At 36.5% G+C, this 20279-nt stretch overlaps 1 protein-coding gene across 6 annotated transcripts; it reads right to left on the reverse strand.

The window, feature by feature from the left end:
- Positions 1–436: 436 nt before the first annotated feature.
- Positions 437–19456, reverse strand: slc4a1a (solute carrier family 4 member 1a (Diego blood group)). 6 transcript variants are annotated; one of them, XM_081387941.1, is made up of 23 exons: positions 19273–19409; positions 18533–18609; positions 16564–16630; positions 16395–16450; positions 15491–15553; positions 15316–15413; positions 15180–15226; positions 14920–15085; positions 9805–9940; positions 9568–9637; positions 8995–9037; positions 8713–8897; positions 8418–8619; positions 7731–7934; positions 6321–6469; positions 6025–6219; positions 5615–5860; positions 5192–5281; positions 3807–3973; positions 3413–3654; positions 3078–3247; positions 2196–2369; positions 437–1984 (listed from the first exon to the last, which is right to left on the reverse strand). In XM_081387941.1, the coding sequence occupies exons 3-23, from the start codon at positions 16588–16590 to the stop codon at positions 1937–1939; spliced, it is 2778 nt and encodes a 925-aa protein (XP_081244067.1). In that variant the 5' UTR covers positions 16591–16630; positions 18533–18609; positions 19273–19409; the 3' UTR covers positions 437–1936. The 6 variants fall into 6 exon arrangements, with proteins under 6 accessions (XP_081244067.1, XP_081244069.1, XP_081244072.1 ...); XM_081387943.1 differs by lacking the exon at positions 15491–15553 and having other exon boundaries at positions 19273–19456; XM_081387946.1 differs by lacking the exons at positions 15491–15553; positions 18533–18609 and having other exon boundaries at positions 19273–19425.
- Positions 19457–20279: the final 823 nt, after the last annotated feature.

The following is a 20279-nucleotide window of genomic DNA, read 5'->3' on the forward strand; positions in this document are numbered from 1 at the left end:
TCATGTGACACTGAAGACTGGAGTAATGATGCTGAAAATTCATCTGTCATCACAGGAATAAATTATATTTTAAAACAGATTAGAAAACAGTTGTTTTAAATTGTAATTAACTATTCACAATTTTTTTTTTGCTGTATTTTTGATCAAATTAATGCAACCTTAGTGAGCACAGACTTCTTTCACAAATGTTAGTATAGTTAGTAATGTGTAGATATACTATTCACTGACAATATGACAAAAAAAAAAAAAAATCATGGCTTATTTAAACCTATTGGCAGCACTACAATTTAAACCCTTATGTTGTGTTCAGGTCATTTTGACACGGAGAGGATTCCCTCAGGATTTATGTTATCGCATTGGACTAAAACTTACTGACTTCGCTCACACAGGGTATAACTACTTCCCCCAAATTTTTGGATAATTTTTGTACTTTTTTGTGATTTTATTCATCTTTTTACACGGTCCCAAGTCCCTGGACAAAATTACCCGATGAATCTCTCATTATGGCATATTATCACCACACATTGTATTCAATCTTTTTGTCATCTTGTATTTTTTAGAAAATTTGGAATAGGTTTTGTATTTATTTTTTAAACTGACTGATTGTAGGCCTCATTGATCAAAAATGACCATCCACTGAAAATGAATGGGGGAGATCGAAAATAAAACAAACATTTAGTGTGCAGGAGCATGTTAATGTTCACATATTTACATGTGACACACACACGTTCATGTACACAAACAAATAATTTTGAGTATTACAGGCTTTCTTTTTCACAGAGAGGAACTTTATCCTCAGATCAATGAGGCTCAGAATGAGACCTAAGATCAATCAGTTTGAAAAAATAATTGTCCCAATTGAAAAGAAAAAAAAAGTTGACAAAAAGATTGAATCTGATATTTTTTGATAATATAGCATAACGATCGATTTACAAGAAATGTTTAAAAGGCTGGTCATTTTTGACCAGGAACACAAAAGGTATTAGGGTTTTCAACACAGCATAAGGGTTAAAGTCAAAATATGAAAACCTGCTAATATTCAGATTGTAAGCAGGTCCAGCTCTAACATGTAAGCTATAGGTCAGAGGGCTCAGAACAGGCTGGACACTTGGGAAGGTGGCTGGAGGCTGTTGCTTGCCAGGGTGGGCCAAGCTCATGATTGGGTGAGTCAGGCCCGCACAGACCTCCTGTGAAGCCGGGCCAACTAGAGATGTGGATGTGTTTGCAATTTAGTACAGGAGTGTAAGGCCTGCTTACAAACAATTATTGTGGATGTTTTAAAGAATTTTAATCATTAAACAAAGTCACACAGCATAACAGACCAAGCACACATACAATCAACTATTCATTTATACTCAAAGGTTTTAAATCTTTGCAATAGTAACCTATATAGCTAAAATTCTGTATTTGTAAGCCTATTATATTTACAGGTATGAAGTCCCTGAAATTCTCATAAGAAATATAAAGGCACATTTTGCATAGGTATCAGCTGTTAAAGCAGGATGGGATTTACATTCGAGCTGGTGTGTGGTTGACATGCTTCACACTGGCATACGATCTTTTTTTTGCTGAATACATTAAATAAATAAACACCATGATATATAAATCCCAAAAAACAAAAAAGTCTTATCAGGCACACAGACACACAAAATGAATAAAATGTAATGTGAAAAAGAATGTTCAATGAAAAAGTAAGAAAATATTGTGATCAACAAATATGGGATATATATGAACAGTTTATGAATTTTAGGTGTGCATTAATTGCATTCTAAAACTTTCATAAAAGAAACACTGAGATTTGTTCAGCTAAAATTTGAATGTACAACAGATACAAATATAAGCAAAAGGTTATCGTGTAATGCACACAGTAAGATGAATTCATAGTGACTTGGATTCAAGAATCAAGAAAGACGTCCAAAGAAGTTGTGGGGTTATTTTAGTCATCCTCATCATCAAATTTCACGTTTGCATCATCTGCATCCAGCTGTAAAAGGATGAAATATGCAGTCATAAATAAACAGTAGATAAAAATGAAATGGCTGTGATTAATGAAAGCATGTCAACATTCTTGGGATAAATCTTAAAATATTTCTGTCAATCTATTATTAATACAATTAAGAATATAATAATTATAAATCTCAGTACATTATATGTACAACATGATGGCATGTAAGCGCTATAAAAGAGAGACTTACACATTTCATTTCCATGACAGTGAAGACGTGACCGGTCATGAACATTCTTAGAGGGACCGTGAGGATCAGGACAAAGGGCAGGGCAAGTGAAAACGCACTAGATTTTACTGCCCACAGAAGCACCAAACACATCACTTGGATCAAAGTGTACAGGTGCATACGCATAGTCGGCACCTGTAGAGAAACAGAGAGAGAGATATCTGTAGTTAGATCGATGGTTGAAGCAATAGATGAGATTATTAGACATGGCCAAAAGTATGTGGACACTCCCTTCTAATTATTGGGTTTGATGTTTAGATGTCCACGCACACACACTACCCTTCAAAAGTGTGGGGTTGGTAAGTGTTTTTTAATGTTTTTGAAATCAGTCTCTTCTGCTCACCAAGAACTGCATTTATTTGACCAAAAATACAGTGAAACAGTAATATTGTGAATTATTTTTACAAAAAATAAATAAAAATAATATTTGAATATATTTTAAAATGTAATGTATCCCTGTGATGCAAAGCTGAATTTTCATCATCATAACTCCAGTCTTCAGTGTCACATGACCCTTCAGAAATCATTCTAATATGATGGTTTGCTGCTCAAGAAATGTTTCCTATTATTATCAATGATGAAAACAGTTGTGCTGCTTAATATTTTTGTGACTGATTTTTTTCAGGATTATTTGAGGGATAGAAAGTTCAAAAGAACAGTATTTATTTAATATAGATATAATTTGTAACATTATAAATGTCTTTACTGTCACTTCTGATCAATTAAATGTTTTCTTGCGGATTAAAAGCATTAATTTCTTTCAAAATAAAAGTGGACTGATACTTTTTTACAGCAGTGTGCTTTTGTCCATGTAGTGTATATGTGTCCATAAATAAATCTTACACGGGTGACAAATGGAACAGTTGGATGATGCTTTTTTGGCATAATAAGCAAAAGCATACGGTCCCAAAGTTGGATGCCACTCAGGGAAGTGATACCCATATAGAGGAAGATCCCGAACAGAGCCGTCATGGGTATCATTTTCAGGATGGGCTCCATGAGAATCGAGACCCCTATGGGTGAGAAATTATTACTATTGTGTGTATTGTTCAATAACATTTTATTAAGTATTATTATGCCTATTTCATATTTTTAAAATAAATGGCAATAAAAGCAAATAGCTTTTTTTTAAACATTTATTTAGTGTCATTATTTCAGATTAAGGGCTTGGAACTCACCAACCATCACGGCCACCAAAATACCACTGACTCTTTGTTCTAGCACACGTTCAATCTGCGGTCTGGGGCCTTTGGTCATGACAGTCAGGGAGTTGGCGTGGGTGACAGATCTCACTGTAGCAGCACTGAGCCACGGGACACCAAAGATAGAGCCAGCTCCTCCCAAGAACACCAAAATCAGGAGGTCCAGATGGAAACCAGAGCCTTTGACCATTTTTCTCTCAGGCTTACTCACAATCAGCCTGGATGGTAAGGAAAAGTAAGGTGGTAAAGGCAGTGCAGTCCAAAATCCTTGCATTAATCTTCACTTTGTTACATCTACTTGCTGTTTACTTTATGTGTCTTCACCCAGTATTCTATTCTGAATATCTTTATGAGTTTATGAGGAACTCACGTGGTGATCTGGGACTCAAGGAAGATTAGGATGAAGACCAACAAGGCAGGGACAACACAGGCGAACATCAACCAGATAGGGAATGGCTTCTTCTCACCCAGTGGATTGATGATCCAACCCCTAGCAGACGTGTTGGACACGGTCAGCCCCTTTGGCACCACCAGTTTCTAAAGCAGGAAGTAGATAAAAGTTAGAACATGAGACATCATCTGTTATAATGGTCAAAATCCCAGAAAGTCTTGATTAAAACAAGTGATTTCATTTATGTTTGGGTCCAGATTGCAACATTTGACGGTATGTATGAAACATGTTTGTCTTCATTAGCTTATTCAGGGACTTTTACAGTTTTTCATAATCGCTTTGGCTCAAATAATAATAAAATAGGTTCAAATCTAGGCACGTGCAAAAGAGTAATTACAACTGTCTACAATTTGCATAATAACTAAAGCGCATGGCTTGATGATCAAAACTTGATTCCCAGTGAACTTGTCATGCTTTACAACATTCTTTCATTGTGTGAGCCATCACATGCAAAATGATTTATTAACTTATCAAAATCTGTCAGACATACGTTTATTCCATAAATATCTATGACATGGAATGTTTGTGATGTCTACTAAATTTGCCATTGCTAATGACCTGCCATAGTAATGATATAGGAATCACAGTAGGAATAAGCCAATCAAGTTTGGAAGCATAGAGCTTGCCTAGAACAAATCACCACCATTTTGATCATCACAATCGTCAACAGCAGCTACGTGCACGTGGAAGATGGATCTTGTAGTGTTACATACTGTGAGGAGATATATATAGTTTTTTTTTTTTTACAGAATTACTGTACTTGCCATTTTGGGGAAAATTTCTGATCTCTATTTATGATTTCAAAATAAGAAATGTGAAAAAATGGACATGCAAATATGAATTTTCTGTTTCAACAGATTGCTACAAAAATAAAGCTAGTGCATACATACAAATGTTCATATTATTTTTCTCCGTACAACAACATTGATTTCATTTAACCTTTACCTACTGTTGAAATCTGTATCTAAAGCAGACTGTGTCAAAAATAAAAATAGTACAAAAATAAAATTTGTATATTATAACAAACATTTCAAGGATTACTGCCATGGTGAAAAACCATCAAAACATTTTGAGCAGTATGGCTCACATGATGACACTTCTCATTTTGATGGCATTGGCCAATTTACTGAAACCATTACTAGGCTTAGAAGCATGAATTAAATGTAGGTGAGTAACTACATTTTTCAGACATGTTGTGATGTTCCACAAACAGTTGTGACAATTGCACTTGCAGTTCAGAGAATGTAAAAACTGTAATTGCAAAACACATCTCTATACAATGCAACAGGAAGTGTTTGGCTAACCTGTGTGTAGGCATCGCTGATGCTGATATCCACAGCGATCATGAAGAAGATGGCGATGGGGACACCAAAATCTCCAATCATTCGTCGGATCTGGTGGTGCACAGTTTTATTAGTAACATGAACTGAAATATAAGCTTTTTGTTTTAAATTTTGTTACAACCTTCCTCGGCAACACTTCTACTACAGGTAATACATTAAAACGAAATAAAATGTGGAGTATTAGATACACTTAAAGGCTTTTATTTGGTTGGATTGTACAATCTGTAATCTGTTAAAAAATCAATCTGCTAAAATGCCTCTTGAATTCCCCCCCAAACACACTATTACTGATTAAAACATCATTATTGTTTGAAACTTTGAACCTATTTTCGGCTAAGCAATATCAGCGTTTAAATAAAAAAAAAGTAAACTGGGCATACTCACGGGGCCAGGAAGGAAGGTGCTAGTTTTAAACCCACGGAGATACATTGCAATGAAGAAACATCCAAACATAAGGCACATGGACAGCAGGGCGGTGTTGGGATATGCTCTCTCTATTATCTCATGTAGTTTGGTAATATTGCCATCAGGAAGCTGTGTGATGTTGACAACCAATTTTGGGTGGAAGGGGTCTTCCAAGGTTTCATTCAAGTGTTCGTAGTTCAAAATTAAAGGGTGCGCTTTGAAAATCTGAGGAGCAAGAAAACAAAGTATAGTCAAGTCAAGTCACATTTATTTATATAGTGCTTTTTACAATAATTTCTTATAGAGAAAAAATAAGAAGATTTGAGGACAAATGATATTATATGATCTAATCAAACAAAGTGTGTGTGCATTTGAAAGCCTGTTCATACCTTGATCAGCTTGGAAAAGGTCTCATAGATGAAAATGAGAGAGATCAAGATGGAGAAGATCTCCTGGGTGAAGCGCGAGATGAAACGAACAAGGAAGCTCCCCTCCACTGCCATCATCACCACCACAATGATGATCAACCACATGCCCACCCAGACACGGCCCACAATGTACTCAAAGCCATTAGACTTGCAGAACTGAATGGGAAAGATGAAAGTGTTTAGATGGATGAGAAAAGTCATACAGGTGGTAATATTCTACCTAGTTAAATACCAATTCTCTCTGATAAAAGCATCACCTGAAAGAAGGCCTCCTCAAACACCATCAATGGACCGGTAAACCCAATGATGAGAACTGGTTGAGCCGCAAACAGACAAAAGATGACACCCTGCACGCAGGTAGAAACCATCATCTCAGAGACCCCCATCATATGCTCCGTCTTATCCGCTAAAATAGAGAAATGGAGAGATGTTAGTTCAACGGATACTCCACCCAACAATTAAAATTCTCTTATCATGTAGTCACCCTCATACAGTCCCAGATGTATATGATTTCTTTCTTCAGATATGCGCAAATGAATTTTTTTTCTGTGGGTCTTTTTTTTCCATCTCTGTGGGTCCATATATGTGACCCTGGATCACAAAACCAGTCACAAGTTGCACAGGTATATTTGTGGCAATAGCCAACAATACATTAGTATAGGGTCAAAATTATCGATTTTTCTTTTATGCCAAAAATCATTAGGGTATTAAGTGAAGATCATGTTCAATGAAGATATTTTGTACATTGCCTACCGTAAATATTGCCTACCGAGTGAATAAACACAATCGCAAACATAAATGGACAACTTTAAAGGCAAACTTTAAATTTTGATTCTCGGACAAATATTGTACTATCCTAACAAACCATACATCAATTAAAAGCTTATTTATTCAGATTGCAGATAATGTATAAATCTAAATAAATAAATAAAAAGACCCATGTGACTGATTTTGCGGTCCAGGGACACATATTGCAAAGTGTACAGAACTTTTAAAGTTGACTCTTCAAAAACCACAGAGCGTGAACACAACAGTAATCCACATGACCACAGTTGATGAATCAATTTCTTCTGAAGCAAAATGATAGGTGTGTGTAAGAAAAACTACACACCAAGCAAATTAATTAACTATTAACAGTCGCTTCTGGCCAACTGTCATACGCAAGATCATGCTTTTAAGTAAATGTCAGCACATTGTAAAGCATGACATAAGTGCGTCTAAACGTGTTGACGTACCAATTCAAGACACTCTCATGAATCCACATGTGACAGCTGGCCGGAAGCATGGTTTATAAAAGTTTAAAATAGATAGTAGTACTTTTCTTACACAGATATTATTTTGCTTCAGAAGACCGTGATTCAACAACTGTGGTTGTATGGATTACCACCGTGTTCAAGAGATGGATTATTTTTATAAAAACCTTTGTTTCTGTTCATCTGAAGGAAGAAAGCCATGTACATCTGGGACTGGGACGGCATGACGGTGAGAAAATGGTAAGGAATCAGATTTTTTGAGTGGAGTATCCCTTTAATGATTTCATCCTGTCTAGGTGGGCAATTCTTGGCCAGGCTAAGATGAAATGTGGACCAGGACCAGCTGCTAAATGACACTGATTCAGATGTTTCTCAGTGGTGTGATTAGTCAGGGCTTGCAGTGAATGTACTTACCAAGAAGTCCTCCGAAGGTGATGGCAGGAGAAAGGGCAGCAAAGTAGATGAAGATGACAGAAGACAGCACCTGAGGGTCCAGTGCATCTTTGAAGTCACTAAGGTAATACTTGTAGCGGCGTTTTATGTCTTTGACCATTCCGCCAAACGGATAGCCGGTGCGGGCCAGTGGATCCTCCCGTGGTTTCTCAGGTCCAGTCGGGGCTAAACAAGCAATTACGTGCAATTCATTGGATGTAATTCCAGATTTAAGTCTAGGATGGTCCAGATAATAAAAGAGAAGGACCGTTCCTTGTAGTCATTATTGATTCATCTAAACTGCATACATGTCTGAACTAGGCATTGCTACATTACTAAATGTAAATGTGGGTCTAACTATGTTAAATATTTTGCAGGATGCAGGACCAGCATCCTAGAACTAAAATTATTATAATTAATAAAATCTTGCTCTTGAGAAAGATATGAATGCATATGGAATCTACAATCTGTAAATTGTGTTAAATGGAGCTGAAAGTACAATACTCATTTTGGTAGCTCAAAGTATCAACAAATTATTTGATAAAAATCAGATTATTCACATTATTTAAAAAACAAACACACAAGGGGAGCAAAGGATGTGTAGAGATTTAAATGTCAAATTAAATGAACAAAGCTGTATCAACAGCTTATCATTCTATGAAGACTGACCTTTGCCCCCAACCATGAGTCTGGTGTCATTTGGGCGGGCCCTATCGCGCAGCATCTTCTTCTGGAAGTTGATGATTGGCTTCAGCATGCTCTCATCCTGGATTTCTGTGGGTGGGATCACAATGCTGCAGTCCATGAAGTCTGCCATGGCATTGGTCAGATCCCTCTCATTTGTGGCCAAGTAAGCCTCCAGAGTGAACACCTGTTTGCAGGTACAGAATGAAGATGAGACAATATATATATCAATATATTTATTCAATAACATTTCAGTGCAAAATCCAAAATTCCTCCTTACCCAATCGGCCATTAGTGCTGCCATGGCCCGGCCACACTCATGGTAGTCCATGCCGCTGTGACTGGGTCCCATCAGAAAGAAGACAAAACGAACTGGAACTGGAGCTTCCAGAACCCCTTCCATCACCACTGAATCCCGCAGACGTGCAAACGCTACCACTGGTTTCTGGAGGTTCTCCACCACACCTTGGGAGAGAAGGAGTGAAGAAACATGAGCATGCAATGTGCTGGAAAATAAAGAACAATCATTTCAATACAGAATAAAAAATGAAGGCACACTCACCTGATAATACCACAGAGGCCTCCACACGATCAACCATGTCTCGCTGAGGATGAACAGAACAGTGCAAAAGTCAGTATTTGAAACTAGCAGAGCAACATACTAACGTAGAATAAAGGCAAAATTATTTTTTGACAAGATTTTAAATGAAGTCCTTCACAATGGGTCTGGAAAACTGTACTGGAGTGTTGCCTTTTTTATTTTTTTGAGGCTATGTAGAGTTTTTAATTGTTTGGATGTTAAAAAACAGACAGAATCTGACTGAGCATTTAAAGTCTAAAACTGAAGGATCTTAACAAGCAGGATATCCTGGTCTTGTCTCCACCCTAGCTTAAAAATCAGAGGGAAATCATATGATCCGTGGATGGATGGATGGATGGATGGATGGATGGATGGACATAGATAGATAGATAGATAGATAGATAGATAGATAGATAGATAGATAGATAGATAGATAGATAGATAGATAGATACAGATAGATAGATAGATAGATAGATAGATAGATAGATAGATAGATAGATAGATAGATAGATAGATAGATAGATAGATAGATAGATAGTTAGATAGATAGATACCTGTTTGCTGACTGAGAATGTTTGCAGCTCTATGTCTGCTGAACCAGGGGCTGAAGTAGGCTCTAATTGACTGTAAAGCAGAAACAATGAGTCATAAAGTTTATATCCATAAACAGTCATATAGAGCTGTGACTCATATACCAATTAATATGGATCTCTGAAATAATAATAACAAAAAAACATAACTTTCCTCCACATACACAAACACAAAGCTGCAGAGATAATGAGGAGCCTTACGTGCGCTTGCGTTGCAGTATGGTCACAAGAGCGTCACGGTCTGTGGGCCGGATCTCTTTTTTGAGCAGAAGCTGTTCCACCATCTTCTGACCAATGCTTGATAAGCTGCTGTCATCAACATCAAGCAGCACCGCCCCTGGTTACAGACATTGTAATCATAAAAAAAAACTTCTAATGCCTGCTACAGACAATGCGATTTCAGCAATCCAATATAAGATCATTACAAATGTAATCACACTGTACAACATGGATCTAATAAACTTGGCTACGATATGTATGTAGACTGTACGATGATGACACCTATTGAATCGTAGTTAGAATAGAAGAATAAAATAGTGGTAAACAAATATGAATCGCACTTTGGCAATTGTGGTTTTTATGTTGCCTTAAAAAAAGAAGTGAAAGAGAATATGGAAACGGTCATGGCTAGGGAAAAGAGGCCAACTTGGCATACCAATTTTGCAAATGGAGCTTGAGGTAAGTTCTTTTACGTTTCAGCTCAGTGTCATGTTGAACAACCCAGCAAACACAGAACGTTGGCACAACGTAGCCAACCTTTTAACAACGTTTTAACAACATGGCCAAAAGGTTGCTATAACTACGTTGTGTGGGAAGGTTGTTACAGCGTTGTCACAATGTTGACATTAAACCATCGTTCAGGGCCATTGCTTAAGGTTGTGCCTAGGGTGTCTGGGCAACCACTGGACTACATAATGTACTCGTCACTGCCCTGAAGCGCGAAAATCAGCCTTTTAAATTCCAACCACCTGTTGCTGGGCTCATTGTGTTCTCATTCATCATCGAGCAAGGATACGTGAGTATTGCGTTTAGCCTAACAGTTACCTCAGCTATCAAACACAACCTACAACTTTAATTTCTAATGTGATTAATGTAGCATCGCTCGCACTGTTTAGTTTTTCGTTTGATTTTTCATTTTTTTTTCGCTATTTAGTCTCATTCGTTTCTTTGCTCCACTGGATTTGTGGATGTTTCCCCGGTGACACCTGCTTTCGGCTACTGTCCGCCATACAGACCCGGATTTGTTCATTAAATGTTCTGATCTGCCTTTGCTTTTTTATACTTTTATTTATACTGATTAGAAATAATTTTATTTATTATACTTAAAATAAATTTGTATATTCGTTTATTTATTTCTTTTTTCCCCCCAAATGTATGTATGTATGACTTTTGGAAGTGCAATTTGATTATATGCAGTTTTAATAAAGTTGAATTAACGAAACCTTCTGTCATTTTTACTCTTCAAAGTGTAGGCTACACTTGCAGGTGCCCCATTAAATAATAATATAGATAAACAATAAACGATAAAAAGTATATAATTATCTAACAAAATACACCATATAAAAATATTGTCAGAACGTCGTCTCTCAGTTGCTGAATGTCGCGCAACAACGTTGCTACAGCCCTGTCGCGTCTTACAATTCTACGTTGTTACAATGTTGCGAGCACGTAGACAGCGACGTTGCCATAGAAGAAATGCAACGTGCCACAGACGTTGCCACAACGTAAATGTGTTTGCTGGGCAATACGCCATTTCATGTTACATTTTTATTGGCTAGTCAGTAGACGTAGGCAGCAAACACCATAGACATAATATACATAGACGCCCTATTGGCCGCTGGATCGTACGTCAACGGCGCCGCCATACTGCGGAGGGCAACTTTCCCATACCTCTCATAACGAGAATTGAGAAAAATGCCTATTTCGTGTGCTGCTTGGGGCTTTACAAATCGCCACACAATTGAAAACAGGTCTCAGGGAATTACCTTTCTCAAGCAAAACTGAAAATTTGTTTCTGGTTGCATTTCATTTACTATTTTTATTTTCAGAGGAGAAAGGCCACGAAATTTAAAAATACTACTGTTATTGTGTCACGAAATGTAGTTTTAAGAGTTTTTCAGTCGACAATGTAGTTGTTTAAAGCTCAAATTTGTGGTTTATTTATAAAGATAGCGCCTTTTTAAAAATGTTATCTGACGGTTTCGGAGTTGTGAGATCCAGCGATCCCCGCGGGCGTTCAGCGCTCATGTACCCCGCCGAGAACAGCCTTGCCTCGGCTATAGTGCATGTCGTACACCGCTTCTGAGTTCTGACGTTCGTCGCTGTCAGTCTAGTGAGAATAATTCGTCTTGTGTATATCTAACGGGCGATCTTTGGTTTCATTAATCTATAATTTGTTCCTTGGCAGATTGTTTTGGCTGAGGGCAAAGTGAAGTTTCATAACTTAATATATTTAGGCTATTATAACAGTGTAGCCTGCTGTATGTTTGACTGGGTCGTTTACTTTATTTCTTGATTTGTATAGCTTCTTATACCTTTTAAAAACTGAAATTTAACAAAAAGAGACAGGGTTGCGTCATTTTATTTTATATAGCCTATGTAATAATATTTTAAAATGTATAAATTTACATTATTTATTATTGTTATTATAATAATATACCACTTACAATTATCAATCTATTATAGTTATGCTGTCAAATTATTTTACTATTCATAGTAACTATTTAACCTATTATTTTTTATTGTCTATATTCTGTAATTGATATTTCATATTCTACTGCTATTATTATAGTATACATAAACTATATGCTATTATCAATATATTATTATTATTATTATATTAGTACATATGATATTATATAATTATACTTTTCATTACTATTTTATTTACTGTATACTGTTTGTTTATTTTATTGACTAAACTATTTACTATTAGCCTACCTCTCACTTTATCTTATATTTACTATTTGCATTGCACTGTAGTTGTACCATATCATATTACCATAAAATGATCCATCAGTTATCTTTGTTATTGCTAAAATCGGGTCAATGACAGAATATGCTTTTCCCACAATAAGAAACTTTATTTAATTTAATGTGAAAATTAAATTATATCTCAGTATGGGGGTGTTCACAATTCTTATCCAAGAATGAAAAGCTAAATACATGACAAGAGCTTTGGCCATTCCTTATTAAAAAAAAAATAAAATATATAAGTCTATCTATCGAGAGTTTAACTAACTACAGATGGAACTTTTTTGTACACCACATACAAACCACCGAAATCGGTTGATAAATGTATTTTTTTTTTTGTTTTTTATACAGAAAAACCGCAGCTCAGCAGTTTACTTGCATTTGATTACAGCGCAGTCTTGCCCTCCACAAAATGGCGGACGCGTTGACGTATCGCAGCAACGTTCCAAAGCGGCCAATAGGGCGTCTATGTATATTATGTCTATGGCAAACACAATGTGAGGTGATCATGCTAAATTTCGAGACACCCCTCGCTGCAGCCTGTAGCACGATGACGTAGTTGGATCATGATCCAATACGTACTGGACGCGCATGCGCGGTGGTGCGTTTTGGTCTGTAGCCTACAAATAATAATAAAATAAAAATGAATTTAAGTTAAATATAAATGATCACTTGAGTGACAACTGCGTGATCTGACTGATGTGATCAGTTTGTATATTAAACTTAAATTCAGGTTTTTTTATTTTTATTTTTTATGTAGGCTATAGGCATGGCATGATGTATGTATAAAACTCCGTTGCTATAGAAACAAAGACGCTAAAATGCAATCATGCAATGAGCCTCTGCTAACGTTACCTATTGTGAAATTGATATTTTTATATTTGCTATTAGTATTATTATCCATACTGTAAAATCCTTATGTTTTTATTCAACTATGTGTGGGCGGCGGGCCTAATGAAAAATACGGGACAAATCCTGTCCATTATTGATTTGATACGGGACACATCATCTTACTTGTACGGGACGATTTCGTATTTTAAGGGACCTTACAGAGCACTGTGGAAAAATATAGCCATTAAAGAAGGAACTCTTACCAGGCAAAATATCATTAAGCACTTTTTTTTTCTGACAAGATTTAGTTTCTTGATGCTATTATGTTTTGCGTTTGCGAATGTGTAGCCTACTGGTATTTTAAGTTGTTTACAGACCATAGGCTATTGTAGGCCTACCTCTTAAAATTACAGAGACAATTACTTGACTCATTTTTGCTTTCACTCAACAGAAAATATGACCTGAATAAAATAAAATGGCTTTATTTTAAAATGTTCTGTATACACGCATTAAATTTAAAATGTTGTAAAATTAACTATTTTGCATGTATGTAGAGAGAAACTAGGAAAGCATCACATTTATCAATTACTTATTCATCAATAATTTGGCTACTTATTACTATTTATCAGTAGGCTACTAAACAGGTTAGAACATCATCTCACTTAAGACCAGCGCATGCGAATTATGTTCATGAACGTGACAAATGAACAAAAGACTCTTAGTAATTATTATGTTCCCTGTAAATTATTTTTGACTGCATTATAATGATTTCTTAATTCAGAATATGATCAAGATTGCGTAGGTGGATGTGTTCGGGGAATTTGCCAGTTAAAAGTAGGCTATAACATTTAAAGCCCCATAAATGAACGAAATGACTCAAAAAAAGATTCATTCATTTTGATGAACGAGATCGAACAAGAGAGTCCGCAAAATGATCCGAACCTCCCCATTCAGTACGTATTGGATCATGATCCAACTACGTCATCGTGCTTCAGGCTGCAGCGAGGACTTCTTGTAAATTTCTGAAACTGAACCTCAAGATGTCTTAAAATGATTTAAAATAAGACAAAACATGATTTAAAATAAGCTAAAACAACCAACAAAAATCTATTTTAATTCAATGACAAACTTCTGAAATTTTAAAATTAAATCATTTAAATGTTCATAAGAGTTATTTTAGTTTCTTATTTTAATCTATGATGTGATGTCAGCATAAAAACTTTGAAAGAGAGCTTTGATTTGCTTGGTGTGTTTTTCATTATTTAGTCACTGAATTAGCATGCTCTAGTTGAGATATGGGCCTTTGTTAGGAATATATTCATCATGCATTATGCCCTGCAGAGTTAACCCCTAATTAATCACACCTGATCCAGCTAATAAAGATCTTCAGGATTACTAGAAACTTTCAGGGAGCTGGTTGGAGCTAAACTCTGCAGGACACTGGCCCTCCAGGAACTGAGTTTGAGACCACTGGTCTAAAGGTTAAAGGAAACATGTCACTTGGTGACTCACCTGTGCTCATGACCTTACGGAGTTGAATGAGGCTTTTAAAGGTGAGATAGGAAATGTGGGCCTGGCTCCACTGTCCCGTGGCAGGGCTTAAGTTCTCCTCATAACCCACCCAGCGTCCCATTTCCTGCCACAGCTCCCCACGGAGCTCATTCAGCTCAACGTATGCCTGAGGTGGACAAACAGAGTGTTTCATTGAGTGTTTTAAAAAGAAGTAAAATATATGTAATTACATAAGTAATTAATCTGTTTGTGTGTTTCACCTCTGCGTCTCCTCTCTTAATGGCATTGGTGTTGGTATTTCGAGCGGCTGAAAAGGGAGATGGAAAAAATGAGTATCAAACCAGGAAGATTTAAGGTTTGTGTTTTTATATATATGCAAGTGTAAGGCAAACACACCCTCTAAGTCTCTAGAGAAGGTGAAGGTCTGATGCTGCAGCTCTTCCTGCTGCCTCATCTGCTCTAAGTCATAGCTGCCTTTGTGTCCCCCGGGTGTCCTATAGAGGGCGACAGAGAGCACATACTACAACACACACCAGGGCAAAGACCCGCTGTCACAGCTCCACACACTCACCAGATCTTATGCACCATAGGCCAAGCTGAGCTCCATCGTCTTATAAAGCGACTCAAGCGATCCCTGATACAAGAAACATAAACCTCACTCTGTCTAGCCCTCACACTGCCCCGCTCGGCCACAAGGGCGCGACATTTTACATCTTTACTCTCTGTAGTCCTAATGTGTAGTGTGCAGTCTTTTTTTTTTTTTTTTTGAGAGAGGGCACAATAAGCCACACATTCATCACTACCCATGAAATTCAATATGAAAGCCTAACAAATAATCATTTTTAATAATAATCCGAGATTTAAATTAGTACGTTTTAAGATGATTTTTTTTTTCAGATGTCTGATTAGCTTCTCTCAAAAATAAACTACTATATAAATACAATAACTGATAATTAAATAAAATGTGGATACTATTTTGTTTAAACATATCTGTAGCATATCACCCCAAAATAAAAAAATAAAGATTTTTCTATTTTTTTTAAGGAATAATTAGATGTTTTGCATTGCACGATTGCTTTGACGACAGTTATTAATTCTCAATATGGTAATGTGGAAAAACTTATTCTCATTTCTGAAAACTGATTTTTTATTAATTTATTTATTTAAATTGCAAAGTATTTATACATCATGTTGTAATTCCTGTAAAATATGCTCATTTAAATATAAAAAAAGAATATTCTAATAAAAAACAATAATCAAAATTTCTGGATGCCCTATGGGCATGACAGTTTGGGGTTGTTAATCACCATAAAAATGCATTTTAATTTGTGTAAACTATTTCTTCAAATTTTTTCCCCTGATTTTAAGATGTAACCTGACCAGGACAGGATTAAGTGATGCAAATACAGTGAAGCAGACACAACTATATTTGCATTTCTCTTAATGTGTGTTATGTGTGTCCATATGATACTCACAAAGTCAATGGAGATGGTAGAGGTGACTCTCCGTCCTCATAGGACATGTCATTGTCCTGTAGAGAGAGAGAGAGAGAGAGATACACAATGTTTTACTACACTTTATGGCATGTATAAATGTAAAATATCATTGTATACCACTTAATGTGCTATGAGATGCTTTCCTCACCCCTTCAAACGATATGGCTTCCATCATCGAGACTGTCTTCTTTCTGTCAGAAAGTCTCACACATAACCTTCATTCACACAGAGAAACAAAATAACACAGTAAGACTGTAAGACCTGCTACAGGCAGTGGTTATCGTTCGTTCATGTATTCCCCTTTATTAAAGTGTTATCATTTCAACACACTGTTCTTGAGAACTAGAATGAGTTTTACCTGTATACTCATGCCTCATACTCACTTTACTTAATACGATTTGCCTAAAATATTTACAGTATATTTGTAATAGCACATATAAATATAAATTATTCATGAAATTTTATAGTTTTAATGTTCTGTATGTCTTTGACTAGTTCTTTTAAAAGCAAACACTGAGTATCAGATCACAACTACGTTTTCAAGTCTTTCAGAGGCTCAAAAACGGAGGCTCACCCCTAACTTGCACAAGGGCGTGTAAGAGCCACAAACAGACAATCATCTGAAGACTGAACTTCTATCGTGTGATAAGGACTGTTCTGTTCCTCATGGACAGAGGCAGATAGGGCGCAGCAGAGGGGTTTGGCGAAGCCCTCTCAACTACTTCAACAGATAGTAAACACAGATGTATTCCCCATTTTAAAATAAAAATGGATTTATCAACGTTTTCTAGAACCTCCTGGGATTTGTGCTAAACATTGTGAGTGAGGATGAACCTGAGGGAGAAGAGAATGAAGACCTCCGATGCAAAAGCCTCTAAAAGCCACCTCTGTCAAAAATGAGATAATAATATTGAGTGAATGCTCTCCGCACATATGCTCATCAAATACTTTCACTTCAAACTCACTAAAACCCAGCCTCAGCCCATTCAGAAATGCCGGTACTTGGGAAGAAACCAACATAGGAGCCTGATAAAAATGTTAACATTAAACAAAAACTTTACACAGACTTAGAGGCTTTTGCATCTGAAGTCTTCATATGAAGTGCCATCTGAAATTTTCTTCTAGAATGATCATTTTTAACAAGCTCGTATATTTAAGTTCAGTAATTTCACTTAAATAGCAATGAAAATGACCTATTAATTGTCATTTAAGTGAAACTACTGAACTTAATTATACGAGCTTGATAAAAATGATCATTCTAGAAGAAAATTTCAGATGGCACTTGAGGCTTTTGCATCTGAACTCTTCATATGTTTCTTTAAATAGTTTATTAGAATTGTTAAATATACCAATGTGACCCTCAGTAGGTTAATTACCAAGACATATACAACAAATACAATCATAAACAGAATGAAACACTTTCCATTAAACAAAATACACAAGAAAGCATTTTTAATGCTTATTTTCAGTAACCTTTCATCATCTTTAAATTTGCAAACAAATTTATACAAGAGTAAAGTTTTGGCAACTCTTTTAAATATACAGCCTGGAATTGCTTAATTGCAAAAAAATATATGATCAATAAGGTATGACAACATATGTTTTTACATTGTTTTAACTCATCAAAATAAGCGAAGACATTTTCTAACTGAAACTCTACAAAATTCAGCTCATTTGTTTAAGTCAGTTTAATGTAATTTAAGTTTAAATGACTTCAGCATCCAAGTTGCTTGTACTTAAAAAAGTACATGTGATTACGTTTTTTTATTTTTTTCAGAAAGTGTACACGATTTATACATTTACAGTCTGCAGCTATAAGAAACCGAGTATGAAAGCTCATTTTCAGGCTGTCTTTTGAGAGAGTTAGAAAACAGCTCTATAATTAGTAGAGACAATATATATATATGATAAAAAGTTTCATAGTTCTTCCAGCAACACTTCCAGCAAAATGACTGATAATTTACTGTTGCAAGTAACAATGAGATCTGTCCTGCTCTTAAAATGACCTTTAGCAGGTGTCCCCCTGTCTGCAAGTGACCACTGTTTCATTCTAGCCCACTAAGACCTTCTCAAAAACACTTAATCTTACTGTTTAACAGAGCACAACACACCCTTACCTGAGTCCAGGTGGTCCTGGCGGGTCTGTGCTGGGTGTCCGCGTCTACACTTTGAGCGCCTAACTCAAGACTGACCTCTGACCGATTCAAAAAGCATGGGTGGGGATGGAGGGGTAATGGAAAAAGAGAGAAAGACGTAAAGTCACGTAGTGCGGGGCAACCCGAAAAGCGACGGCATGCGCAGAGCACCCAGGGGTGGGAAGGAGTGATAAGACCCCCATAATCAGAGAAATAGCCTTATCGATGGGGCCACCTTACAGCAGGAATACCCCAACCCTAATACCACTCCCAAAAACAGTGAGAGAGAGAACACAAGAGAGAGAAAGAGTTTGAGGCCTATACTTTAACAAGCATGGTACAGACTCAGATAGGCTATACTGTCCTAAATTAATTCTGCATCCTTATTTGACTGATTCAAAAATGCATGGGCTTGCTCGTGTGAATTGTGCACTTTATTGCTAGCTGCCAAGGTAAGAAGTTATATGCAAATAAACAACAACATAAATATAAAATATAAATAACCCAATGCTCAAGCCACTCCCAGAACAGTAACAGTTAACCTGGATGATGGCCAAATTCTGACACACTTAGAGAGAGAGAGAGAGAGAGAGAGAGAGAGAGAGGGAGAGAGAGAGAGAGAGAGAGAGAGAGAGAGAGGGAGAGAGAGAGAGGTCTATGTGCAGTGTTAATGTGGAGCTCATCACAAGCAAGGCACATTAATCATTAAAAAAGCATCTTGCCTTCTGACGTCAAGCTGTGTAGAGGTTAGGGATTCCCTTCACATCAGATAATTGAGGACACCCCTCCAAAGGTGTCTGGGGTGGGGGGTGGGGGGGGGAGGGGGGCGCTTGAAGAGGTTTTCCCCTCCACGGCCCTCACATCAGTTTCATGTCACCTCTTTTTCCACTGAGTCACGGAAACACTGCTGTCTCTTGAGCCAATGAGAGCTTGTTGAAGTACTGGAAATATGTAAAACAAACCAATAATTTGGGGCGTGTCATCTGCTGATTAACTTTTCTTCTAGAGTGATGATTCTGTGAAAAGGACCCCATTACTTACTGGGTACTTTGTGGTCTTACTACTGATGTAATTAGCAGGACTGTAAGCCTTGTCCCATCATCTGATCGATTCAGCTGTGCTTAGGGTGTAATGCAAAAGAAATTTTCAAATAAAACAATTTTAATACATTTTTGTTTTGTTTTTCATGGGAATATCACCCAATTTGTTGATGCTATACCATTCATCACATTACATGTGAATGGATTATTTAGGTGACCCCCCCTCCCCCCATTTATATATAATTATATATTTATAATATAATATATAATATACTTATATTTATATACATATACAGTGTATATACATTTTATACACTAATATATATATATATATATATATATATATACGTATGTATACAGTAGTAAACATTTGAAGTGGATCAAAACCTTTCATCAAAGTTATGAATTTTGAACAATACACATTATGTAGGGGCATCAAATGTTTTTGGTTTAAACAGACTTCCATTACAATTACACGGCCCTCATCAACCTTAATATTTCAGTTCTGTTATAAGAAGAAATTGTGGGGAAAACTCTGAATTAGGGGAACGGCCCACTATGTTTACAGCCCTGGTACACTGGGCCTGAGGTGGACACAGCTGGGAAAATGATTTCTTGAAAGTAGTAATAACCCAACTGATATGCTAAAAAATGAGAAATGAGATTGACTAAACATCCACACACCCAAG

The sequence above is a fragment of the Scardinius erythrophthalmus genome (assembly GCF_964197995.2).
Source record: "Scardinius erythrophthalmus genome assembly, chromosome: 1".
NCBI classification, from domain to species: domain Eukaryota; kingdom Metazoa; phylum Chordata; class Actinopteri; order Cypriniformes; family Leuciscidae; genus Scardinius; species Scardinius erythrophthalmus.